We start from the raw sequence: 21,939 nt of genomic DNA on the forward strand, positions 1-21,939 counted from the left end.
TCATCTCCTGTTGACCTTTTTTTTTCTTTTGCTATAATGGAAAACAGTTGCCTAGCTCCCTCTATAGAGAGGTTGAGCTAATACTTAGTCATTCTCCCCACTTCTCTTCCAGAAAGATCATAATTCCTTTAGTTTTCTTTTTTTCCATCATAAGCCATCCTCTTTGTTCTTCCCATATTCTCCAAATACATAAAATTCCAAAACAGCACCAACTACTGTGCCTCTTCATCCAATCTCTCTGCATCGCAAAAGTATTGCTCAGGCAATGAAGATCTAGTTTATTATTTAAGAACTTGCCAACTTCTAGCCCTGATAATTTCTACTTGTAAAGAGATCAAAAAGGAGATCCTAATGACCAAAACCGTGATGTCCCAAGCCCTTTGTGACCTCCCAACCCACCTTTCCAGACTGTTTCCTACAGTGTCCCCTTCTCCCACTTCTACCCTACCCCTCTGTCATCCTCCAGCCACACTGGACCATGAAGGCTGCAGAACATACCTCCCTGGGCCTCCTGACATTGTCTGTAGCTTCTCCCTTCCCTCTGGCTGTATAAAGCTCACTCATTCCTCAAGATCTGATTCACAATATCCTCTCTTCCATCAGGCTCCCCCAGATACCTTCCCAAATGGTCCTGTCTCAGGGCCTTTGCACCTGCTTCTGCTGGGAACACCCTTCCCCCAGACCTTTGCATGACCAGCTCCTTTTCATGATGTGGGTCTGAGCCCAAGGGCCACCTTCTCCATGAGTTCTTGCCTGAACACCTTAGCTAAAGTTGCAAACCCTTATCCCTCTCTGTCCCCTTTCCTGTGTGTTATTTTCTTCATAACTCTCATCACTATCTGAAATTACTAAATTTTTTGTCTTATTCTATGAGATTAAAATGCCATGAGAGTAAAGGTCATGGCTGTCTTGTTTCTGTGTATCCCCAGCATTTGGTGTCTGGGACATAGAATGAGCAGAATAGATGAAAGAACTGGCTACTCCCACTCTGTTGGTATCACCATCAGACATACATCTTTCTGCTTTGGGGGCAGGATGTATCCTTAGACTTCTGTACACACTACAGCACACTTAACCTAACCGGGGAAATTTGTTTTGAATTGAAATCCCCAAGTAGAGATGTTTCGGAAACATCCCTTAAACCACAGCAGAGGTTGCCTTACTTCAATGTGAGAATAATATAAAAGGTAAAAGGTTGACGTAAGGAGCTGAATCAGTTATCAGAAATGGAGGCTTTTATGAGCGAGTGCTTCATAACCTAAACCTCACAAGCTTTTGTCAGAGGTATTATGAAAACACTCTCTCTTTCTTCCTCCCTCCTCCCTGCCCTTTTTTTTCTTCCTTTCCCTCTCCCACTCTCTTGCTCTCTCCGTACCCCACCCCCACACTCAAGTCTGCTGATCTCAGCAGTGACCCCAATTTTTTTTTCTTCTTTCTGCACATGTCTGAATGTTAGTTGAACAGTCAGGATCCTGAAATGGATCAGGATTAGATTTGCTTTAAAAAATTTTTTCTCAACAGAAGCCAAATGCTTAAAAGTAGGGACATGGCTGATTGGATACTGGAGCAAGAGCTATGTTTCTAGGCTCTCCGTCAGTTTCAGTTTAGCCACAGGGAGAAAGCCTGTATGTTTCTGTGCACACGGTACACTCAACATACACCCTTTGGAAGGTGGGGATAAACTTCAGCCTGGGCTGCCCATGGTGTGTTTTAGAGGCTGCGCTCTAACCTGTGTGCACAGAGAATCAATCAGGCTGCAGTGCATCACCCTCGTGTGCACCACTGCTGTGACATCTGGAAGCAGTAACACTTCCTGGCGGGCATGTGGCTGGTGGGAATGCCAGCGCTGAGGTGCCTGGTGTTTCCTGGTCTCCTGCGTGAATAGGCCTTAAAAGTTCATGATTATGCAGTTCACTTAATTCATTCCTTTTTTGTTCCTTAAAAGCAACATGACACAGAGCCCCATCGTTGCAGGGGTGTTCGGTTGTTACCGAAGTTGATAACAGGAAATCTCACTGAGGATAAACAGAGTTCATCAGCCATTACAAAGAAACACATGGTTCTGATTTAACAAGCCGAGGATTAATTGAGTATGCCTCAGAAGCACAAAAACAGGAAAACTCCTTTCTGACACACACACAAAGTTTCTTCTGACCGAAAGAATTGCTTCAACATTGTTAGAAACTGAGAAGTAATTATTTCCCCAGCTGTCAGGGAACCAACTTAGCTTACTTCTCTTTAATAATCTAAGCTTGTGACCTAAAGCATCTTTCAAGACTCCCATGAAGTTCTTGGAACTTTAGGCTTGATGAATGACATCTAGATTTCTCTTTTCACTGCTCTGATGTATATACTTTCAGAGAAATAGTGTAAGAGGTTAGGCAGTTGGTAAGACATGAAATATAGCATGGAGAATATTATTATTTACCATTTGATAAAAGGGTAATGATAAAGTGATACATCTAATAAATGTGGAGATGAATCAATGAATCAATAGGTACACTAATTTATCCTTTAATATAAGATGGGCACAACTTTGTCCAAGTGCTAGAACCAGAATTTAAATAAATGGATACAATTCCAAGGACTGTATTTTCTCATTTGGGTGCTACTGACTCATTTATTATCCAAATCAACAGACTGTTCTGCTTCAAAATGTTTCATTATCTGTGGAAGGAAAACATTTTCAGCATGTACATCAAGTACTCAGATAGCATATTTATGTCTCGGGTTTTTTCCCCCACTAAAGAGAATCTGACCACATCTGGAAATTCTTTTGTGTCACTCGTCTGAAACTACACCCCATCTGTATCGCTTTAACTCCAGTAAAAGGCCATCCTTGTGCTTGTGGAGCAGCCTCATCTGGGGGCTTGTCTTTCTCTGATTAAATGTAAATGAATTCTGTGTTACAGGCAGCCTGGTAGTGGCCTGCACTTTTGACTTCCCAGCACGTAGCCTGTCACACCCAAAGGAGGAAAAGGGTGGGGGTGGGGGCGGTAGAGCCATCGTTTCAATGTGCAAATTTTAGTCAAATCCTAAGGCTAATGAGGGAGAAAATGCATTGGCTTTTGCTATAAGCAGTGAAAATTTTCATGAAGTAACGGCAGACTCAAAAAGAAGTCAAAAGTGTACAATGGATTATATTCTGCCTCCTCTGGAATGTTGGTTTTGAGGCTTTGCCCCTTTATTTTCTGTTTCAGTTTGGTCTTTCAGACGCTTGCAGTTTTACACAGAGGTGATCGCTTTAAGGAGTGGGGCAGTGGGTGAGGAAAGCAAGGATTTTATTTAGAAGACATTTTTCCATCAATAAGGGAGAAGACAGCGTTACAGTTTTTTAAGTTATGTTTTTAGGGTTTTAAAGGTTACTATCTTCCTTTCTGGCAGTCAGCAATACTAGGTCATTCTTAAATTTGCTCTTCCTGCTCCAGCCACTAACTCCAAAGTTTAGCAGATGATCATTATGTGCTTTCCTTTACTCTTTTCAGTTCAAGGGCAGAGAACGGCTCTTTATTTGTGTTATCAAGGCCAGGAGGGGATGTCCAAAGCTAGAGCCTTATATTAACTTACCTCATGCTGTGTGATGATCTAGAGGTTTTCTTCATTGGATTTTTGTCTATTTGTATGAACACACTGAAGCCTCTAGCTATATACACAGGTAAATAACAGAAAATCAGAACTTGCTGAACTGATAAATAAAGGGGATCCTTTTCACAAAGCAAAAGGAATCCATCACTCTTCAGAAGTATCTACCAAAGGATGCCCTCAAGAATTCCCTGTTACCTTTAAAGGGTGTGATGAACACATAATGCAAAATTGTGTTCTCAACCTTTTGAATACATTAGTAACATAATGCATATCCATAATAACGAAGTATCCAAGATTGCTATCGCTGTTTCTCTGGCCCTACCTTAAATAGTGACATTGCTACTAAAAAATCAGAGTAATAAATGGGGCATCCATCCATTCTAGGTTAATCTGGGTCTGTGCTATTACAAAAGGCTTGAAAGGAATGGTGATCATGAAAATATCTGTTTTAGAATCTATTATTTAAAATATTATCATAGTTCACTGTTCTTTGGTTAATACCAAAAGAAGCACTCAATAGTAAGTCATAGCAACATGATATAACATAAAATATAATACGAGGAGTTCTATAAAACTGAAAAGTGACTATTACAGTTTGCTGAATGGAAAATAAGTAGCTGTCTTATTTATCTTTCTAGTAGTGAATGCCTATTGGTCAGCCTAATTAACCAGTTGGTATCATTTCTTGGTCATTTTATGTATTTTTATTTCAAGCCAGGGAGTCCTAGAATTAATATAACCAAAGCTACTGTAGTAAATGTTCAGTTTCCCATGGCGGAATGGGGCTCACTGTCTTTTGGTATCTCGGTTCCAAGAATAGGCAATGGGTAATTGAATTAGCAAAGTAGGCATTCAATACATTTTCTGGGTTTTCAAACTCAAGGGGCGTGTGAATTTAGAAGAGCAGGTGGCAAGTCAGGGGACAGGTCATGTTTACCCAGTTGCCTTCAACTGTGATTGGTGTAACATGATATGGAAAAGTGTCCCAGGGATGTAGCAGAGAACATAAAGTGAATGATTAACAGATAAATGTGAATTAACACGAAACACATGTTATTCCTGAATGAAGCTGTGCTCCCTTTAATCCAAATCAATTCAACAAACATGGTTTTTAGATCAGACTTTACTCAAGACCTACACTGGTGAAGACCCCCAAGCATGGTTCATGGGGAGTAATGTCATCACTGAGGTTGTTCCTTTGCTGAATTAATCTTCATTTCTGTTTAATTGATCATGCACTGCTCTCAAAGGGCATCAAGCCAGGGATACTTTCCAAACGGTGACTCTCACTCTCTCCGGAACCCAAGCCAACAGTGGACATGGCAGATGTGGTCTCTGCCCTCCTCAGGCTTCCACTCAATGGAAGATACAGACTTTAATCAAATAGTTGCCCACATAAAGGCTGATGATGTTACACAGTGCTATGTAAGGGGTTTCAACCTGGGAGGGAAGTCAGACAAGGCTTCCTAAGGGAGATACCTGGGAAATGAGAGCTGAAAAGACAATAGAAGAGAAGGGCATTCCATGAAAAAGAGACAGCAGGACAAAGCCCCAGTGGTAGCAGAGAGCCTGGCAAACACAAGGACCTGAAAGAAGGCCAATGTGACTGGAGTACAAGAGCAAAAGAAAGTCTGTTCTGATATGGGAGTAGAGACATACCTGGGGGCCTGACCAGGCATGGCCATGTCAAGTTTTGTCGTGATCCCAAGAGCAATGTGAAGCCATTGGAATGTTTCAGGCAGGGGAGGTCCTCAATAGACAAGAACTCTCTGGGGAAATGCTTACCTGGACTGCAGTCACACTCCTCTGCTAGACTGGGAAAGCCTTGAAGATAGGTCTATGTCATCATCATCTAGTATACAGCACAGTTCCAGGCATAAGGAAGGTGCTACACAAATGCTTGTGGAATGGATGGGTGGGTGGGTGAATTAATAGACCCCCAGTTGTTCCCTGTGTAACATTTACCATCCTCCTCCTTGCACAAAGCCAGCCTCTGCCTGTGCCTTGAAGACAGCGATTGTCAGCTCTACATCTGAAGCTCCTCTGGGTTTCTCCCATTGTACGTTTTTGCCAAGTTTGTGTCTGTGCCTAGGTCTATTTGCTGTTCTTCATGAAGTGTGTACTTTTTTATAGCAGAGTCAGGAATGCAGACTGTGACAGGAGCTGACCTGCTGGTGGAGATATAAATCTGTAGACAAGATTTATGATCACAATAGGAGCCCTGCTCTCAGGCTCCAAGCAGATAAATGATGAGATCGTGGCCGGTGTGCATTTGGGTTTTGGTGTTTGGAGTAGTGACTGTGCGGCCTGGATGTTATGAAAATGGGGCAGAACAGGGAGCATCCTGGCGGGGACTTTGGAGATGGGACTCCACCCACAGTAAGAGCTTATGGGTATGTAGCAGGTTACTTTACTTCTCTGGGCTTCACTTCTCACCTGTAAAGTGGTGGTGATAACTAAGGAGACCAGATGTTCCAGTTTGCCTATACAGCCCTGGTATATGTCTTTGTCTTGTTGTTCTATCTTGTTGACTCCACATACCGCCCCCCCTTCATTTTCAAAAATGTCCTGATTTAAACAATAAATTATATGGTCACCCTAGTAATAATAGATCCCTCTGCACATGGGTATTGTGAGGATTCAATGAATCCCATAGCTCTTGGTATAGTTTTAATGTTAGCTTAATAGCTAATATTTAGTTCTGAACTCATTATAGAGATGGGGCCATAGTCAACTGGAATTAGTTTCCAGAGTGATGTGTTGGGGCATGAGACTTAGAAAGCAGACCAGAGGACTTCACCGTCCTCCAGTCTTCAGGCTACAGGCCAGGGGACAGGGTCTTTGGTAGGGCTGCTTTGTCCTGGGGACTTGAGAGAGAACTGTATCCTCTCTTGCTCACTCTATGTCAGTATTGAACTCCTAAAGATGCCTTATGCAGGCTCGTCTTCTTGAGCCTACAGCCTGGAAATGGACCTGTTTCCTCCATCCCCTTTATCAGATCGCCACAGCCTGGAAGGCCTTCAGTAAAAGTTCCAGATGTCCCTTTTCTGCCTGATGGCTGATGTTGGTAATATCTGAAACAAAGGGTTGACTCTGTTTTTCAGTATCATACCTATGGAATCAGCCCAATTTATGCTTCACACCCAGTATTCCATGAAAAAAGTTCTTGCCAGGCCACCTGAGTGGACAGGGGGTATTTCATCCCACAGGGCTGGGACCTCGGAGGCTTCTGACCACGTTGGCGCCCGACTGAGGCTGACTCAGACTCTGCTCCCCGTGCTGTCCACATTCTCCTTGGGCTCCCACAACCAGGGCTCCCAACAATTTCACAAATCAACACCATCTCTGGGTTTCAAGTTGCACAAAGTTTTCCTTGGGTAATACGGGAGACAAATGCCAGTAGAAAACCCACAATTGCTGCCTTGGCAGCGTTCAGCCTTGACACTGTGTCCCGTGTCCACTTGTCCTCTTGTGGGTGTTCACTGGAGTCCTTTTGTTCCAATTCCAATAGACATGGACCTCTTCCAGCTCTCAGAGGTCATGGAAGATAAGCAGCCATGGGACGCATTCAGACTCAGTCTGAAAAACAAATGAGAATTGGAGATGAGCAGGGGCAGTAATGTCTAGAGAGTCCTTGGGCTGCTGAGGAAACAGCTGGTGGACATCAGCTGTGTGGTGCTGGGGTTATCTGCAGCACAAGGAGAAAACGTTTTCTCCCTTTTGCTTTTGAGTTGGTAGGGTAGTTACAACCAAATTGTGGGAGGTGGGCAGCCGGCAATTGCTCACCTACATAATGTGAGATTAGGTGACTCCGTGCTAAATGAAATGCACAGATAATCCCAGAAGTGTGGAATTCACAACCAAGGACAGCTTCTGTGACCACAGAGCCCAACATCCTAATTTTATAGATGAGGACACTGAGGCCCTGGAGTGCCTGGGTTGGCACAGCTATAAGAAGAGAGAGCTGGGGCTGAAGTCCTGGACCCCTGAGTGTTCATCGAGAGCTTCTATGCTACGGAATTCCTTAACTGAGTGCCAGTCGTTGCCAACAACCAACCACGTGAGCTTGGACAAGTCTCTGAACTTGAGGGCCTTGGAAGGCCTCTGATTTCTTATCTGTCTGCGGAGCCACGGGACTGCATGATCTTGGAGCTGCCTCCCAGAAACAATATTCCATGATGCTCTGTTCGCCTTCCAGCCCAAGAGACAGCACAGAGCGGCCTGGCCTCCCAGCCAGCAGGCACTTGTATCTCCCACAGTCTGAGCAGGAGTAGGATTTTTACCATGGTGGCAGAAATGGATCAGGATGGAAGACTGGGATTCCTAGCCTTCTAAGCTAGTGGTTCTTTCCCTCTGATGTGGTACAAACAGGAAGCGATGATTCTTCCCATACCCACTCCCCCATGATACCCACCACTGCCCTCCCCATCCTCAAGCCTCCTACTTAAGAAGCAGTGCAAATAGATCTCTGGAGCTGGGTGACCTGCTCTCCAACCCTGCTCTGCTTCCTGTTTGCTGGGTGACCTTAGGCCAGCTATTTGGCCTCCCCCTGCCTCTCAGTTTCTTCATCTGCAAAATGGAGATAAAAATAGCACCCACCACAAAGGACTGTTGTGAGGATTAAATGAAATATTATGTGTAGAGCTTGGCACTTGGTGAGGGTTATCTAAGTGGTAGGTGTTATTATTGTGGCTATTGCAAACATATCTATCTAACATACACAGAAAAGTCTCCCCCTTTCATGACCCTGACAAGGAACTGAGTTGCTGAGTTTCAGCTGAGGGAGCTACAACAGGATTTGCTGTTCTGCACAAAGAGACCTTCCATCTCCCTTTAAAAAGGGACCACCCTGAACCTTCCAGAAAAACGTTGTTTCCCCGACTGAAGTGGTTCCAACATAACCACAGTTGGGAGCACAACTGCCTGAGAATTTCTCACTCACCACAGACTCAGTCTCCACTTCCCTTCTCCAAATTCCACTGGAGCGGATCGAGTGTTACATCGTGGCCCACCGTGTCACCGTCACTCCCCGTTAACAGGCCACCCCAGAAACTCCTGCTGGAAAGAGGAAAACGAAGCTCTGAGCTGTGTCTCTGCCCCCATCGGGTTGACACAGGCTTGGGTTGTGGCTCACCCCCTCCCCTACCTGTCTCAGCAGCCTGAGACATACAGGCATCTTGTGGCTGAGAATGAAGCAAGTTAGCAAAACTGGATGGTTGACTATTAGAGGGATGGGAACTAACATCCTCTCCCTGCCTAGAAACCCAAATGTCAATTTGCAGAGCTCAGAGGAACTCTGCCGCATCCCTGAATTTAGTTAAGGATGGATGCATCCTGCAAGACTCAGAGGCACTGTTTCTCTAAACCCAGACCAAATGTGTTTGGGTGGCCAGTCCCGATAATCTTCACAGAGGAATGTGCACACCCCTAGGCTGCAGACGGACCATTTTTCCTGTGTCTTTCAGGAAATGTCCACTCCAGAAGACATGCAGGGAAGTAGAGACCCACAAGTGTCAGAGTGAAAAATGATGGGAATTCAGAGCATGTGTGCACACATTCAAATTCTCCAATGTCCAATGAATGTAAATGGTTTCCATCCATGATGTACTATATATGCACAAGTTTAAGGCAACCGCCAAATAACACAATCCCTACTTCCCTGATGAGATGAATTTAAAAAACATTTTTTGCCAGCTTACTAGAATCAAAACCATGGTTGCCTTGGGTGGTGGGGGCTTACTGGAAAGGGGCCAGAGGGAACTTTCTGGAATGATGGATATATTCTGACTCTTCATCAAGGTGGTGGTTATGTGGATGATTTCATTTGTCAAAACTCATCAAACTATACTCTTAAGATCTATGCATTTTAATGAATACAAATTTTACCTCAATAGAAAAAATGTAGGAAAATAAATGAAATAATCAGCTGTCTACTTATAACATTTAACTTAATCATATAGTTGCATGCTTAAAGTCATATACTAATAATATACTGATTGTATAGTATTACTCTTTCCATTCTCACATTTCATGAAATCATTTTATTCAAATGTATATCTTTTGAGATTAGTGTCTCATTGCTAAGCCACTTTTTTTGTCAACAGTATATCATCTTCAATGCATTTAATTTATGTGATTGCATAACTTTTTGAATCCATGTTTGATGCTGTTTGATGCTGAAATTTTATGGCAAGACACAAATGCTAATTTGCTTTGCCAGCTCTTGTTTTTTTTTTGTTTGTTTATTTCTCTTATAAGTGAATATTCTTGATCCCCACCACATAACCCAGTTTCGTCTTACTTTCTAAAATGAGCTTTAAAATATTTATGCAACAGTTGCACCCCAGGAATAATCACCAAATTTGTGTTAAATCTCATTGCCTCCTTTCCATTGGTTCCTTCTGGTGACTTCTAAAATCATCTAAAACCAACATTGATTGAAGCCGTTTCAGGCTGCTGTGTCTTCCCCAAATTTTGTGGTCCAAATAAAGTAATTGAGAGAGTCCCATATTATGAGAGAGTTTTAAAGAAAATAATATTAAGCAACACCCTCTTTCCTAAAATCTAATTTGGGAAATATTTTCCTCATTTATTTTCAAGCATGTAGAGTAAATCCTGAAAGGTATTCAGACCAAAGATAAAATAGTGATTAATTTAGTAAAGTGGGTGGGGGATTCTTATTGTATATTTCATTATGAAAAAATTAATATTGTTAAGTTAAAATTTTCTATATGTAAAAATTTTAATTAACTGTTATTCCTTACTATGAATGAGAAATTAAAACACATACTTGAATAACACACAATATTTTACTCAAGGTTATTAAAGGCAGGAAAGTTTTGTTTAAACAGATTATTCTGGTTAGAAATAAGATTGTAAATACAATCCTAGTTCATGAATCACTAAGTATTAGTTTTGTGGCCCAACCTTAAGTCTTGTTCAGTCTTCAGCTCCAAACTTAGTTTTTTCAATAAAAATTCTTCAATTTATGCATCAAAAATAATGTTGTTTCTTAAATCACCTTGGAAGACCACACACTGTATTTTCATTGTTTTGTTCTGTTTTGGGTGGGCTATTTTTTGCTTAGTTTTGTTTTTAATTTTGCTATTGCTCAGCACTGTTTCCATTGCTGTCAGGGATAATATAGAAGCAAAATCAGACAACTTGTCAAGAGTTCACTGGGCATATAAATTCCTCTATGGCTCGGTGCAGTGGCTGTCCAACCTTTTATTTTTGGTAGCAGAACCTGGTTTTAAATGAACTCCTATGTGATCAATGCTCTAGTTAGAGCAGAGATGGCAGCCAAAGCATCTCTACTTGATGTCCTTCCCCTTCTCTACAGTGGCTTCTGAGGGATTTTGCAGCACCCTAGGTGCACCATGAAATACAGATTGAAAACTGTCAGCAGTGGAACATATATATGGTGGATCTCAGAAGACTTGAGTTTGAGACATGGCTCCATTACTTCTTGATTCTGTGATTTGGAGCAAGTGTGGGTTAAGGCAGACTTAACCTGAATCACAGTTTTCTCAATGGCAAAGAGCATCAGTGCTTATCTGAGAGAGCTGTTATAAAGATGTTTGTAAATGTGCTTTGGAAACTATGAAGTATAAGGTTGGCTTTGCTCCTTTCATACTATGATTTCCTAGTTACATTTCATATGCATGTTTTGTGCCAGCTCATCTTGATTATTTAGGGACTTAGGATCCACATTCCCTATTATTTGGTCCTGTTGATGTTGCAACTTCTGCCTTTCAGCTTTTCAGTCTTTGTCTGCTGGTGAATGGACAAGGGAAAATCATTGAATTGGGGCTCTACCCCTCTACAAGAAGAAACCCCAATCCCTCGGGACAGACCATTCTGATGGATCTCTTTTCATTTTCAGGTGGGCCAAGAAAAGGGAAATTGCTCTTTCCAGAAAAACCCAACCCCATGCATCATCCCTCAAGAGCAAGAAAATATCTTCCACACGATATTTGCTTTTTTTACAAAGTCTGGAAGAAAAGTATTGGTAAGAATTTGCTTAGTGGTTGGGGTGACATGGGTGGTTCTCACTAGGAAGACAAGTCTGAGATGAGGGGCCAGTTTTCTATTTGGTGTTGAGTATTCCTCAAATCTGATTTTAATCATTTGACTTATAAAGTCACAAAGGACTGTGGTCATCTCCCATTTTTTCAGCCTGAAGTTTCAAGCATGTTGTTAACTTACTTTCCAACTCAAGCACCTGAGAAGGGGTAAACCTTTGCAACCCATCAAGCACAAAGTAAAGTTTCTGCAACTGGATTAAGTCTCAACAAGAGTCAAGGTTCTTTGAGAAACTGTTTGACATTATCTGCCAAAACTAAATATATGTGTACACTATGACCCAGTAGTTCCTGTGTATATCCTCAGGAGAAATAAGTACTTGTGCCCCCCAAAAGACATGGACAGGAATGTTGACAGCAGTGTTATTTATAATAGCCCCAATCTGGAAACAACCCAAATGTTCATCAACCCAGAGAATGAATAATGAAACTATGGTATATGCATACACTGGACTATTAGAAGCAATGAAAAGTTACAAACTACTGCTACACACAGCAACGGGAATGAATCTGACAGATATAATACTGAACAAAAGAAGACAGAGACAAAAGGATACATTCTGTAAGATTTCAGTTATATAAAGTTCAAAAATAGGCAAAAACTGATCTATGGTGACTAGATTTTAGGATAGTGGTTACTTTGGGAGATGTTGACTGAGGGGGGTTGAAGGGGGCCTGCTGAGATGCTGGAAATTTTCTACATCTTGATCTAGGCAGTGGCTTCCTGGGTATAAACATATGTAAAAATTTATGGAGGTGTACCCTTGAGATTTGTTCTATTTACTGTATGTAAGTTATACCTCATTTAAAAAAAAATGAAAGTATTGAAGATAAAATCATAATGCTTTTCCAAAGCTTCCTTCCCCCATATCTTTGGTTATATTTCTTTAGCTCCTTATTTCAGCTTGTGCATTTGCCACTTTATCCCTTCCTTCCTCACTCTCTTCTCCTGCAGAAGAAGTGGGATTGTTTGCTACAGTCTGGATTTTTTTACTTACATGATGGCGATGATGTATCTATTTTTAAAAGCCCTTAGAATTTAAAAGCCTTAGATGTAGTGATATCTAATTGTTTGATAGATAGAACCCTGGATGAAAGTTTTGTCTGAAACCTGAAACATCATGAAGGTATATATACACATTATGGATCCTATAGTAAAAAAAGAAAAGAATCCCTCTTTTGTAACTTAGATTTGAGAATTAGGTTTATAACAGTAACTCGTGTTTTCCTGGGCAAGAATCATTTGATTTACTAACCCTCTAATTGGCCTTGCCTGAAAAAAATGGACAAGAAAGTGAATTTGCCACTGCACAGGCAGAAATTACATAATCATGTGAGAAATACATTTTGTGTTTAAAACTCATAAGAAGAATGCTTTTGGAGTATGAAAATTTGTTTCTTTTTAAAGAGAATTATTTCTCCTTGTGAAATTTCAATGTTTTGGTAGAGGAAACCAATGAGCAGCTGTCACTTCATTGCTCAAATGAATGCCTGAATTGAAGACACACTCGGGCCCAGCAGGAAATCCCTAGGTTGCCCTCTGGTGGCGAGAACGAACGTCTCCCTCTGTCTGGAATTACCTTCGTTGCCAGGAAAAGAGAAGCCCATGGAGTCCACTGCACTATAAATTGCTGTCAATTTGTCTTTGTTCTTAATACCATCTGACGACTCTCTGATTTTTCTTCTCAGGACTGTGAAAAGCCAGGAATTTCTTGCCTCACAATGCATTGTAATCTTAGTGCACTCGCTAAAGAAGAAAGTCGTTCCATAGATGTCTACATGCTGCTGAACACAGAAATATTGAAGAAGGTAAGTCCTGAGGATGTGTACTCCCAGGGTTCATTTAAAAGCATGTGAATTGGTTTCCTCATCAGACTCTGGCTGCCTTGTTTAAAACTTTCCGGACAAGTTCTTTTGGTAATTCTGCTGCTGGAAGATGCCAGACCTGTTCTACTCAAAGTGTGGTCCTAGGAAAGGTAGACTATTGAGTTCCATCCCAGGCTTACTGAATCGGAATCTTCAGTGTAACAAGCTCCCCAGGTGTTTTGTTTACACATTGAAGTTTCTCATACTTAACCTTTCATCAGAATCGCCTAAAGATCTTGGTAAAACACAAATTCCTAGGGTGGCGTCCGAGATTCTGCATTTCTGACAAGCTCCCAGGTGTTGCTAATACTGATGGTCTGAGGATGATACTTGAGATCAGGGGTTGGCAAACTATTTTGTAAAGGGATAGATAGTAAACATTTTAGGATTTTCACACCATATGGTCTATTGAAACTACTCGCTCTACCACTGTATCATGAAAGCAGCCATAGATAGTGCTCAACCGAATGGGCATGGCTGTGTTCCAATAAAACTTTATTTACAAAAACAGGCAGGGGCCAGATCTGACACACAAGTTGTCGTTTGCTGACATCTGCTTTAGGTAACAACTGTGTTTTAGTTCCCTAGGCTGCTCAGAGCGGATACCGTGAAATGGGTTGGCCTTAGCAATGGGAATTTATTAGCTTACAGTTTTGATGCTGTGGAAATGCTGAAATCAAGACATGATCAAGGCAATGCGTTTTTCCTAAAGACTGGCTGCCAGCAATCCTTTTCTCTTCTGCCACATGGCAAGGCACGTGATGGCCTCTGCTCATCTCTCCTTTCTCTTCTGGATTTCATTGCTTTCAGCTTCTTGCTTCCATGCCTTTTTCTCTCTCTCTCTATTCATTCCATTTATAAAGGACTCCAGTAAGAGAATAAGACCCATGCTGAAAGAGATAGGTCACACCTTAACTGAAGTAGCCTCATCAAAAGGTCCCACTTACAATGGGTCCTCACCCACTGGAATGGGTTAACTTTAAGAACATGTTTTTCTAGGGTACAAACAGCTCCAACCACCACACCTTGTTTCAGCAAAGTCCAACTTTTGAATCTCAGATCACTCTTCTATGATGAATTTATCAAAAGTGGTTTTATAAAAATACCTCATTCAGTGGATTGGTGACCCTTGAAGGATAATACATACTTACTAGGATTTGTTTTAATATAGGAACTGCTGAGTATGAGAGACTAGTTCCAAGAAGATGCAATAAAAATAATTACATACGAAGACAAAACAAAATATGGGTGTTAGCCACAGAGATTCTATTTATTTTCCTTTGGGAAGACTGAATGTCTTAGTCCATTCATCCCCATTAGCATGTGAATGAATATCCTTAGAAAAGCCATTCCATGTTTTGTTTTGTTTTAAACTAGGCATGGCAGTAACACACTGACCTGAGAAAATGCCAGCACTGAGAGATGCAGGATGTTTTTACACACTCTCTCCTTGTAGCTGTCGCAGCTCCCTGACACCCACAGAGATCTGTGCATAGCTTTGGTTTCCCTGGTTTGCTTTGGAGGAACACTGATTTAGGGCAAATTGGGCTCACACAGCAGTGCTTCCCTGTTGTACCTCTCCCTTTAAAAAGGATAGTATTGGGAGAGGACCAGAAATGAATTAGAGCCCCGCTGTCCATGCTGTGATTCCAGAAGGGGATCTGGAAGTTCCAAGTCACTGGATGTGCCTTCCTGGTTTGGGTCTCCAGGTCGGGTATGTGATTCTGCATACCTACCCGTCCTGTCCATCTTCTTGACAAATGGCACCACTGACAGCTTTATTTCCCATGCCACAGTTGCCCATAATCAGAGCCCTGATTATGATGCTGATGGTGGGAAGCCGTCTCTGATTTCTCCTTCACCCTCAGCCCAGAGAGCTGCTGCTTGTACTTCAGTCATTTGCACTTACTTGCAAGGTCTTCCTTGTGCACAGCTCCGTGACCTGGTTCTTTTGCTTCTCTCTCTCTCGGTGACCAGTGGTGACACTTTGCCAAAGAGCATATCCCACTGACTGCTGTCACCGTGGACCATCCTGCTCAGTGGAGCCCCATGCAAGAAAGCTGAAAGCCAAGGGGTGTCATATGTGGGTGTTGAGGAATCATTCTCCAAGTGCCACTCCAGCAGAAATTCCAGATGCGGAAGGAAGCCTAGAACAAGGCTGACCTGGACGCCAGATAGGGCTCCAGCTGCTCGTGGAGCTTGGAATGCAGTGTGGGTTCTCCCTGCAGCCAGCCAGGACCTCCCTCAGGGAATTGAGGACAGGAGGGCTCCAGGAGCTGGCCCGCCTCCCCGAGGACATGGAGCAGTGCCAGCCTTGCGGTCTGCCTGGGCCTCCAGTTGTGTTTATGTTCCTTTTGACCCAAGGTCTGGCCCCAGACAAGGGAATTTGAGGTTTTATTGTTTTGGCCTTAGCAAGTTTTCATTTGAAATGCAGCATCAGAGTTTTAAAATCATCAGAGGATTCAGATTTCTTTGAAAGCGTTCTTCTAGACCCCAAGATATTCTTCACTTCACTTTCTACATCCACTAGGAGCTTGTCCTGTGCTGGGTACCCCATCAGCTTAACTTTAGCAACTATTATTTTTTTTATCATCATTGTCGTTGTCATCACCATCCAAGATTATTATCCAAGATTAAAAATATATAACATATAAAACTACAAATTTACAAAACTGATAAATTGGTTAAAAAAATTATTTGGATACAAAATTATTTACTGCTTAACATGAGATAACTGAGGCAGTCCTTTGAATGACAGGCTTCCCAGAAGTATTTAAAATATGTTTCAGCATTCTTTAGAAAAATGACAATAATTTGTGCATAACTCCCATGTGAACTATGCAAAGTGGGTCATCCCAGGAAGGTCTTTGTGGTTTCTTTGATGGAGTCGAGCAAAGGGTCCCCTTGGGACTGTTTTCTGTAGGGAGAATGCTCTACCTTCATAGTTTTCAGGAAGTAGGTTTAGCCAAGAGTAGATCAAAGCTGGCATCTAATGCATACAAACCTCCTTGCCTGGCAGGCAAACTGAGTAAATTCTCTCATATTTGGAAGCACCGTGCCAGCAGGGCCCCCACCGCCCCCAAATGTGGGCTGCCATGCACACCCCAGTTGCCTCCTCCGTTTCTACCATGGAAACTAGGCTGTCTCTCCTGATCAGTGCAGCTCCGTCTGCACCCCTGGCTCGAGGTTCTGGGCCTTCGCTAGGCCATAGTTTTGCCAACCCCTGTCTCTTTCAAATTCCTTCTCCATCCCTGCCTGGAGCCATTTTCTGAGCATCTGGATCAGTGGCTTTGAATCTGAGCACGCACCAAGGCTTGTGATTGCCTCTGGCTGGTGAACTGTTCCTGAATCTTAGATGTGCCCCCTGTCTAGTCCCCCCATTCTTAGGCCATTGCTTTTTACACCCACAGTTTATAATTTATAGGCCATGTGTCCCCCTTTCTCATCTCTCCATCAGTACCTTCTTTTATAATATCAGTATTTTTTAATTTGTTGAGACTTGCTTTGTGACCCAACATGTGGTCCATCCTAGAGAATGTTCTGTGAGCACTTGAGAAAAACGTGTATCCTGCTCTTCTGGGCTGTAGTGTTCTATAAATGTCTGTCAAGTCTAGTTCATTTATCATACAATTCAACATCTCTGTTTCCGTATTGATCATCTGTCTAGATGTTCTATCCATTGATGAGAGCAGTGTATTGAAGTCTCCAACAATTATTGTAGAGGTATCTACTTCTCCTTTCAGTGTTCTCAGTGTTTGCCTCATGAATTTTGGGGCAATCTGGCTTGGTGCATAAATATTTGTTATTGTTATGTTTTCTTGATGAATTGACCCTTTTATTAATAAATAGTGTCCTTCTTCATCTCTTTTAATGGTTTTACTTTTGAAGTCTTAATTTGTCTGATATTAATATATACTTCTGCTTTTTTCTGTTGCTGCTTGCATGAAATATCTTTTTCCAACTTTTCAGCCCATTTTTGTCCTTGTGTCTAAAGTGAGTTTCTTGTAGACAGCATATAGAGATGGGTCCTGTCTTTCAATCCATTCTGTCAGTCTGTGTCTTTTTATTGGGGAGTTGAATCCATTAACATTTAGTGTTATTACTGTAAGGGCAGTACTTTCTTCTACCATTTTGTCTTTTGGGTTTTATATGTCATGTCCTATTTTTAACTCTCTCTTTTCCTCTACCCTTCCTGATAATATTCACTTCTATGCTATTCTCCAAACTCTTTCTCCTGTCTTTTCCTATCAGCCTGTAGCAAGCACTCCCTTTAGTATTTCTTGTAGCACCAGTCTCTTATTCACAAACTCGCTCAGTGTCTGTTTGTCTGAAAGGATTTTAATCTCTCCCTCATTTTTGAAGGACAGTTTTCAGGATATAGAATTCTTGGTTGGCAGTTCTTCTCTTTCAGTATCTTAAATATATCATACCACTGTCTTCTCACCTCCATAGTTTCTGCGGAGGAATCTGTACATAGTCTTATCAAGCTTCCCTTGTATGTGATGAATTGCTTTTCTCTTGCTTTCAGAATTCTCACTTTGTCTTTGACATTGGACAATCTGATCAGTAAGTGTCTTGGAGTAGGTCTATTGGGGCCTATTCTGTTTGGGGTGCACTGTACTTCTTGAATCTCTAATTTTCTGTCTTTCATAAGAGTTGGGAAATTTCCAGTGATTATTTCTTCTATTATTCTTCCTGCCCCTTTTCCCCTCTCTTCTCCCTCTGAGACACCCATAGCACGTATATTTATGCACTACATGCTGTCACTCAGCTCCCTAAGACCCTGCTCGTATTTTTCCATTCTTTTCACCGTCTGTTCTTTGGTGTGTATGAATTCAAATGTCTGGTCTTCCAATTCACTGATCCTTTCTTCTGCCTGTTCAAATTTACTGTCATATCCTTCCATTGCCTTTTTCATCTCCTCCATTATGCCCTTCATTCCCATAAGTTCTGCCTTTTGTTTTTTCAAGTTTATGACTTTATGGTCATCCAGTGTCTCCCTTATATCCTTCATCTCTTTTGGTATATCTTCCCTCAGTTCGTTGACTTGATTTTTGAATTCATTTAAGAGATTTTTTTGAACATTTTAATTAGTTCTTCCTTCAGTTCATTGAACTGATTTAGCATTAGTTGCCTCAACTCCTGTATCTAGGTTGAGCTATTAATTTGTTCCATTGGCTGGTCCATATTTTCGTGTTTCCTGGTATAGTTCATTATCTTGAGCTGTCTAGGCATCTGACTTTCTTAATTAGTTTATTCTGGAGCTCATTTTCACTGTTTTATCTAGGGTTTTCTTGTTGGTTGGCTTTGTTCTCTAACTTTTGGGGTTTAGTTCAGCTTTTTCTAGGTCTCTAACTTAGGTTCTGTTTAGTTGATCAGAGTTTTTCACCTCTTGTTTTCCTGTTTCTTGCCCTGCTTCTATGTAGCCTTTTTGTGAGAGGGTCTCCTCAGATATGGTCAACCCAGTCAGGTTTTCCAGTCCAGGGAGGCCCAGCTCTCAGGAAGAGGGTATGGAGTTTCCCTGAGAGTGAGACCCTCCTGTGAGGCCTTTAGAGTCTCTGCTTTTCCTATGCTGTCCAGCAGGTGGCACTTGTCAGCCCACAGCTCCCCACCAATGTAAGGAGGTGTGGAGCCTTTAGTTCTCCTAGCGACCCTGACCCTGTCGGGGGTGTGGCTGACTGAAGCTGGTTTCTGAATTCCAGCCCCTGGGTTCTGAGTTCCCCAAAGGAGGGCTGCCACTGGAGCTGGGCCACGCCCCCCTTTTCTTGGGAAGTTGTGGTCTTTAGTGAATTTTCTCTGCTGCTTGACTTATTGCTTTGTCTCTCAGAGCTGTCTTAGCTCTGCTCTTGCCAGGGCCCAAATTGCAAATCTTTGAGGCAATGTAATGGGCTTCTTAGAATACTTATTTATAAAAAAAATATAAAAATATTAAAAAAAAAAAAAAAAAAAGAAAGAAAGGAAGAAAAAAGAAAAGAAAAAGAAGGGCCCAGTATAGACTATTTACAGTCCTTGCAGTTCCGATGGGCTATTGAAACGCAAAAAAGACAAGGAGTTAAGGGCAATTACGGAACAATTAAGAAACCAGAAAAACTGGCTTTTCAGAGAAGGGCCTTGGCCCCCTGGATTTGCATATGTGCCTGATTCTGCTTGGGCCTGGCCTTTCTCCATATTATGTTTACCACAACTCCAAAAGTCTGTTTTCTTTTTTTTTTTTTTTTTGCTGTTTTTGCTAGTCCTATCTTCTTTCCACCAGGCTGACTGCTCCCAGATTCTCTGGTGTCTAGTCTCAGTTTATCTATGGTTGGAGTTTTTGTTCAGCAGTCTGAATTTGTTAATCAGTGCTGCAACTGCAGTTCTCCCTCCTGGCTCCTTGGGATTGTGCCTGGTAGGGAGGGGTGTGGGCCCCCTGGCCGCGAGCACTTACAGATTTCGCTGATCTCAGCTGCTCCATGCGTTCTTGAGCATTGCATGAAGTATGTCCAAACTCAAATTCCTTTGCGGTATCCAGTCCACACAGCTCCTGGCCATCTACCAACTCAGTACCTACTTTTAATGTTAAATAACTTTGACCCCAAAACAACTTCATTTAAGACCAAGGAAAGAGTTAAAGATACCTCATGTGGAGGGTTTGAAGGTTGTGGTCAGAGCAGGAAGATTCTTTAAAACTGTCAATCGGTTGCCTTCTATGGACTGGCAGGCCTGGATTTGCTGTACATAATTAAACAGCTTTATTTATCCTCAACTCTATGTGAATATGTCAATATCAATATCCAAATATCTTATATCCTACCACTTGGAAACCATGGCACACAAGCTTGTATGTGTTAATGACTTGCAAACTCCGTAGTTTTCCAGCATCCACCATGACATGAGAGAATTCTCACAAGAAAGACTGGGAGTCTGTATTTTATATGGGTGCTTGGGATGGAGAGGAGTCTAGTGAAGTGGTAAAATTTGTTTCTTCTTTTGTCTGGTCTACAAAGAACCTTAGACCTTCAGTTCTGCCTGATACCTTGAGGCCCAGCCATTGTCATTGTCGAAAAATCTCTTACAGCAAGTTGTGTGGTTTTGTCCACAGGACAGTTCATCTGTCATCCAGTTCATGACCCGAGCCAAGGTGAAGGTGGATCCTGCCTTAAGGGTGGTGGAAACACCCAATGGGAACCCAGAAGAGATGACGGTAAGTCAGCCACCCCTGGGACAGCCCTTCTCGGAGGGTGAGGGAAGCTGGGTGACTTGGAGCTGAAATTTGAGAGTCTGTGGTAGGCCCGAGACCCTGCCTGCCTTGGCTTCCATGCCCCCAGGCAGGACTTCTGTGGTTTGCTGCTATTGTGCTAGCATTGTTCTTTAGGATGCCATCATTATGTGAAAGTTCCCTGCTATGGCCTGCCAAAAGAAAAATAGTCTGGAAGTACCCTTGACAGGGCTTGGATTTCCACTCTGAAGCCAAGACTATTTTTATCTTTCTCTGACCTTTCCCTGAAACCACATCTGCCTTCTCAATCATGTTGCTCCATGGATAAACATTGGGTGTTTTAAAACAAATTGTTTGAATAACTTGCAGAGGTCACATCCAAAAATCCAAGCCTTAGAAACTCTCTGCGTACCCCCTTGTCCTCCCTGAAGTGGAATTGGCTTTCAGGCCTCCGGAACACAGGAAGGCACAGCAAACCTCGAGGCTTGGATGTGAGGGCGTAGGAGATACTGGAGGGAATGCGTGGCCTTGGAATGTTACTGTCTTTTATTACTGTTCTAGGGGGAAAGGCTCATCCTTTCTTTGACATCCATACTTTCAGATCATAGGTGAATGGAGGGGGCGACAGCAGTATACGGATTGCTTTTGCCAATGTGCTGTGCATTCCCCTTTTTGCATCCCTTTTCTGGAATTTACCTCCTCTAAAGGGAGACCTTACCCTCTCTTGGAAGAGTCAATGTTCTATGGCAAATTCATAGAAGTCATGAATTGGTAAAGATTATTTATATACAAAGAAAAGATTGTTTATGTACTTTCTGATAACAGTGGAGATGCCACATGTTTAAATGTCAGGATAGGGACAGGACCAAGACCCTGGTTGGGAAGGGTTCAGATGGAAAATACATCCTGGGCCCTGTTCCCTTTTTTTGGTGAGCAAAAGACAAGAACATCAGCTAGTGCAGAATGAGTGTGAATCCCCTGAATGGATGTAGGATGTTAAAGCTGCACCAAGTTTTAAGTCCTGCACACTCAATGCAGCAAAGCAATGTCAAATGTGCACCCTTTACTGCTCTATACACACCAGAAGTTATCCACGTGATGATTTTAATAATAGAAATAGAATGCCATGGAATGACACTGAGGTCCTTCACTACTTAGGGTTAGTTTTTCTGGCAGGTCAAATATTTGGAGTTGGCTTTTGCCTTTTCC

At 42.2% G+C, this 21,939-nt stretch overlaps 1 protein-coding gene across 1 annotated transcript in view; it reads left to right on the forward strand.

The window, feature by feature from the left end:
- The window catches only part of ITGA9 (integrin subunit alpha 9), a 398,613-nt gene that overhangs the window by 332,124 nt on the left and 44,550 nt on the right, over positions 1–21,939 (forward strand). Inside the window, exons 24-26 of the mRNA XM_037847329.1 lie at positions 11,471–11,596; positions 13,359–13,478; positions 20,614–20,715. Coding sequence (XP_037703257.1) covers positions 11,471–11,596; positions 13,359–13,478; positions 20,614–20,715 — 348 coding nt within the window. The remainder of the gene's footprint in view (positions 1–11,470; positions 11,597–13,358; positions 13,479–20,613; positions 20,716–21,939) is intronic.

This window comes from Choloepus didactylus, chromosome 1 (genome assembly GCF_015220235.1).
Source record: "Choloepus didactylus isolate mChoDid1 chromosome 1, mChoDid1.pri, whole genome shotgun sequence".
Classification (NCBI taxonomy): Eukaryota; Metazoa; Chordata; class Mammalia; order Pilosa; family Megalonychidae; genus Choloepus; species Choloepus didactylus.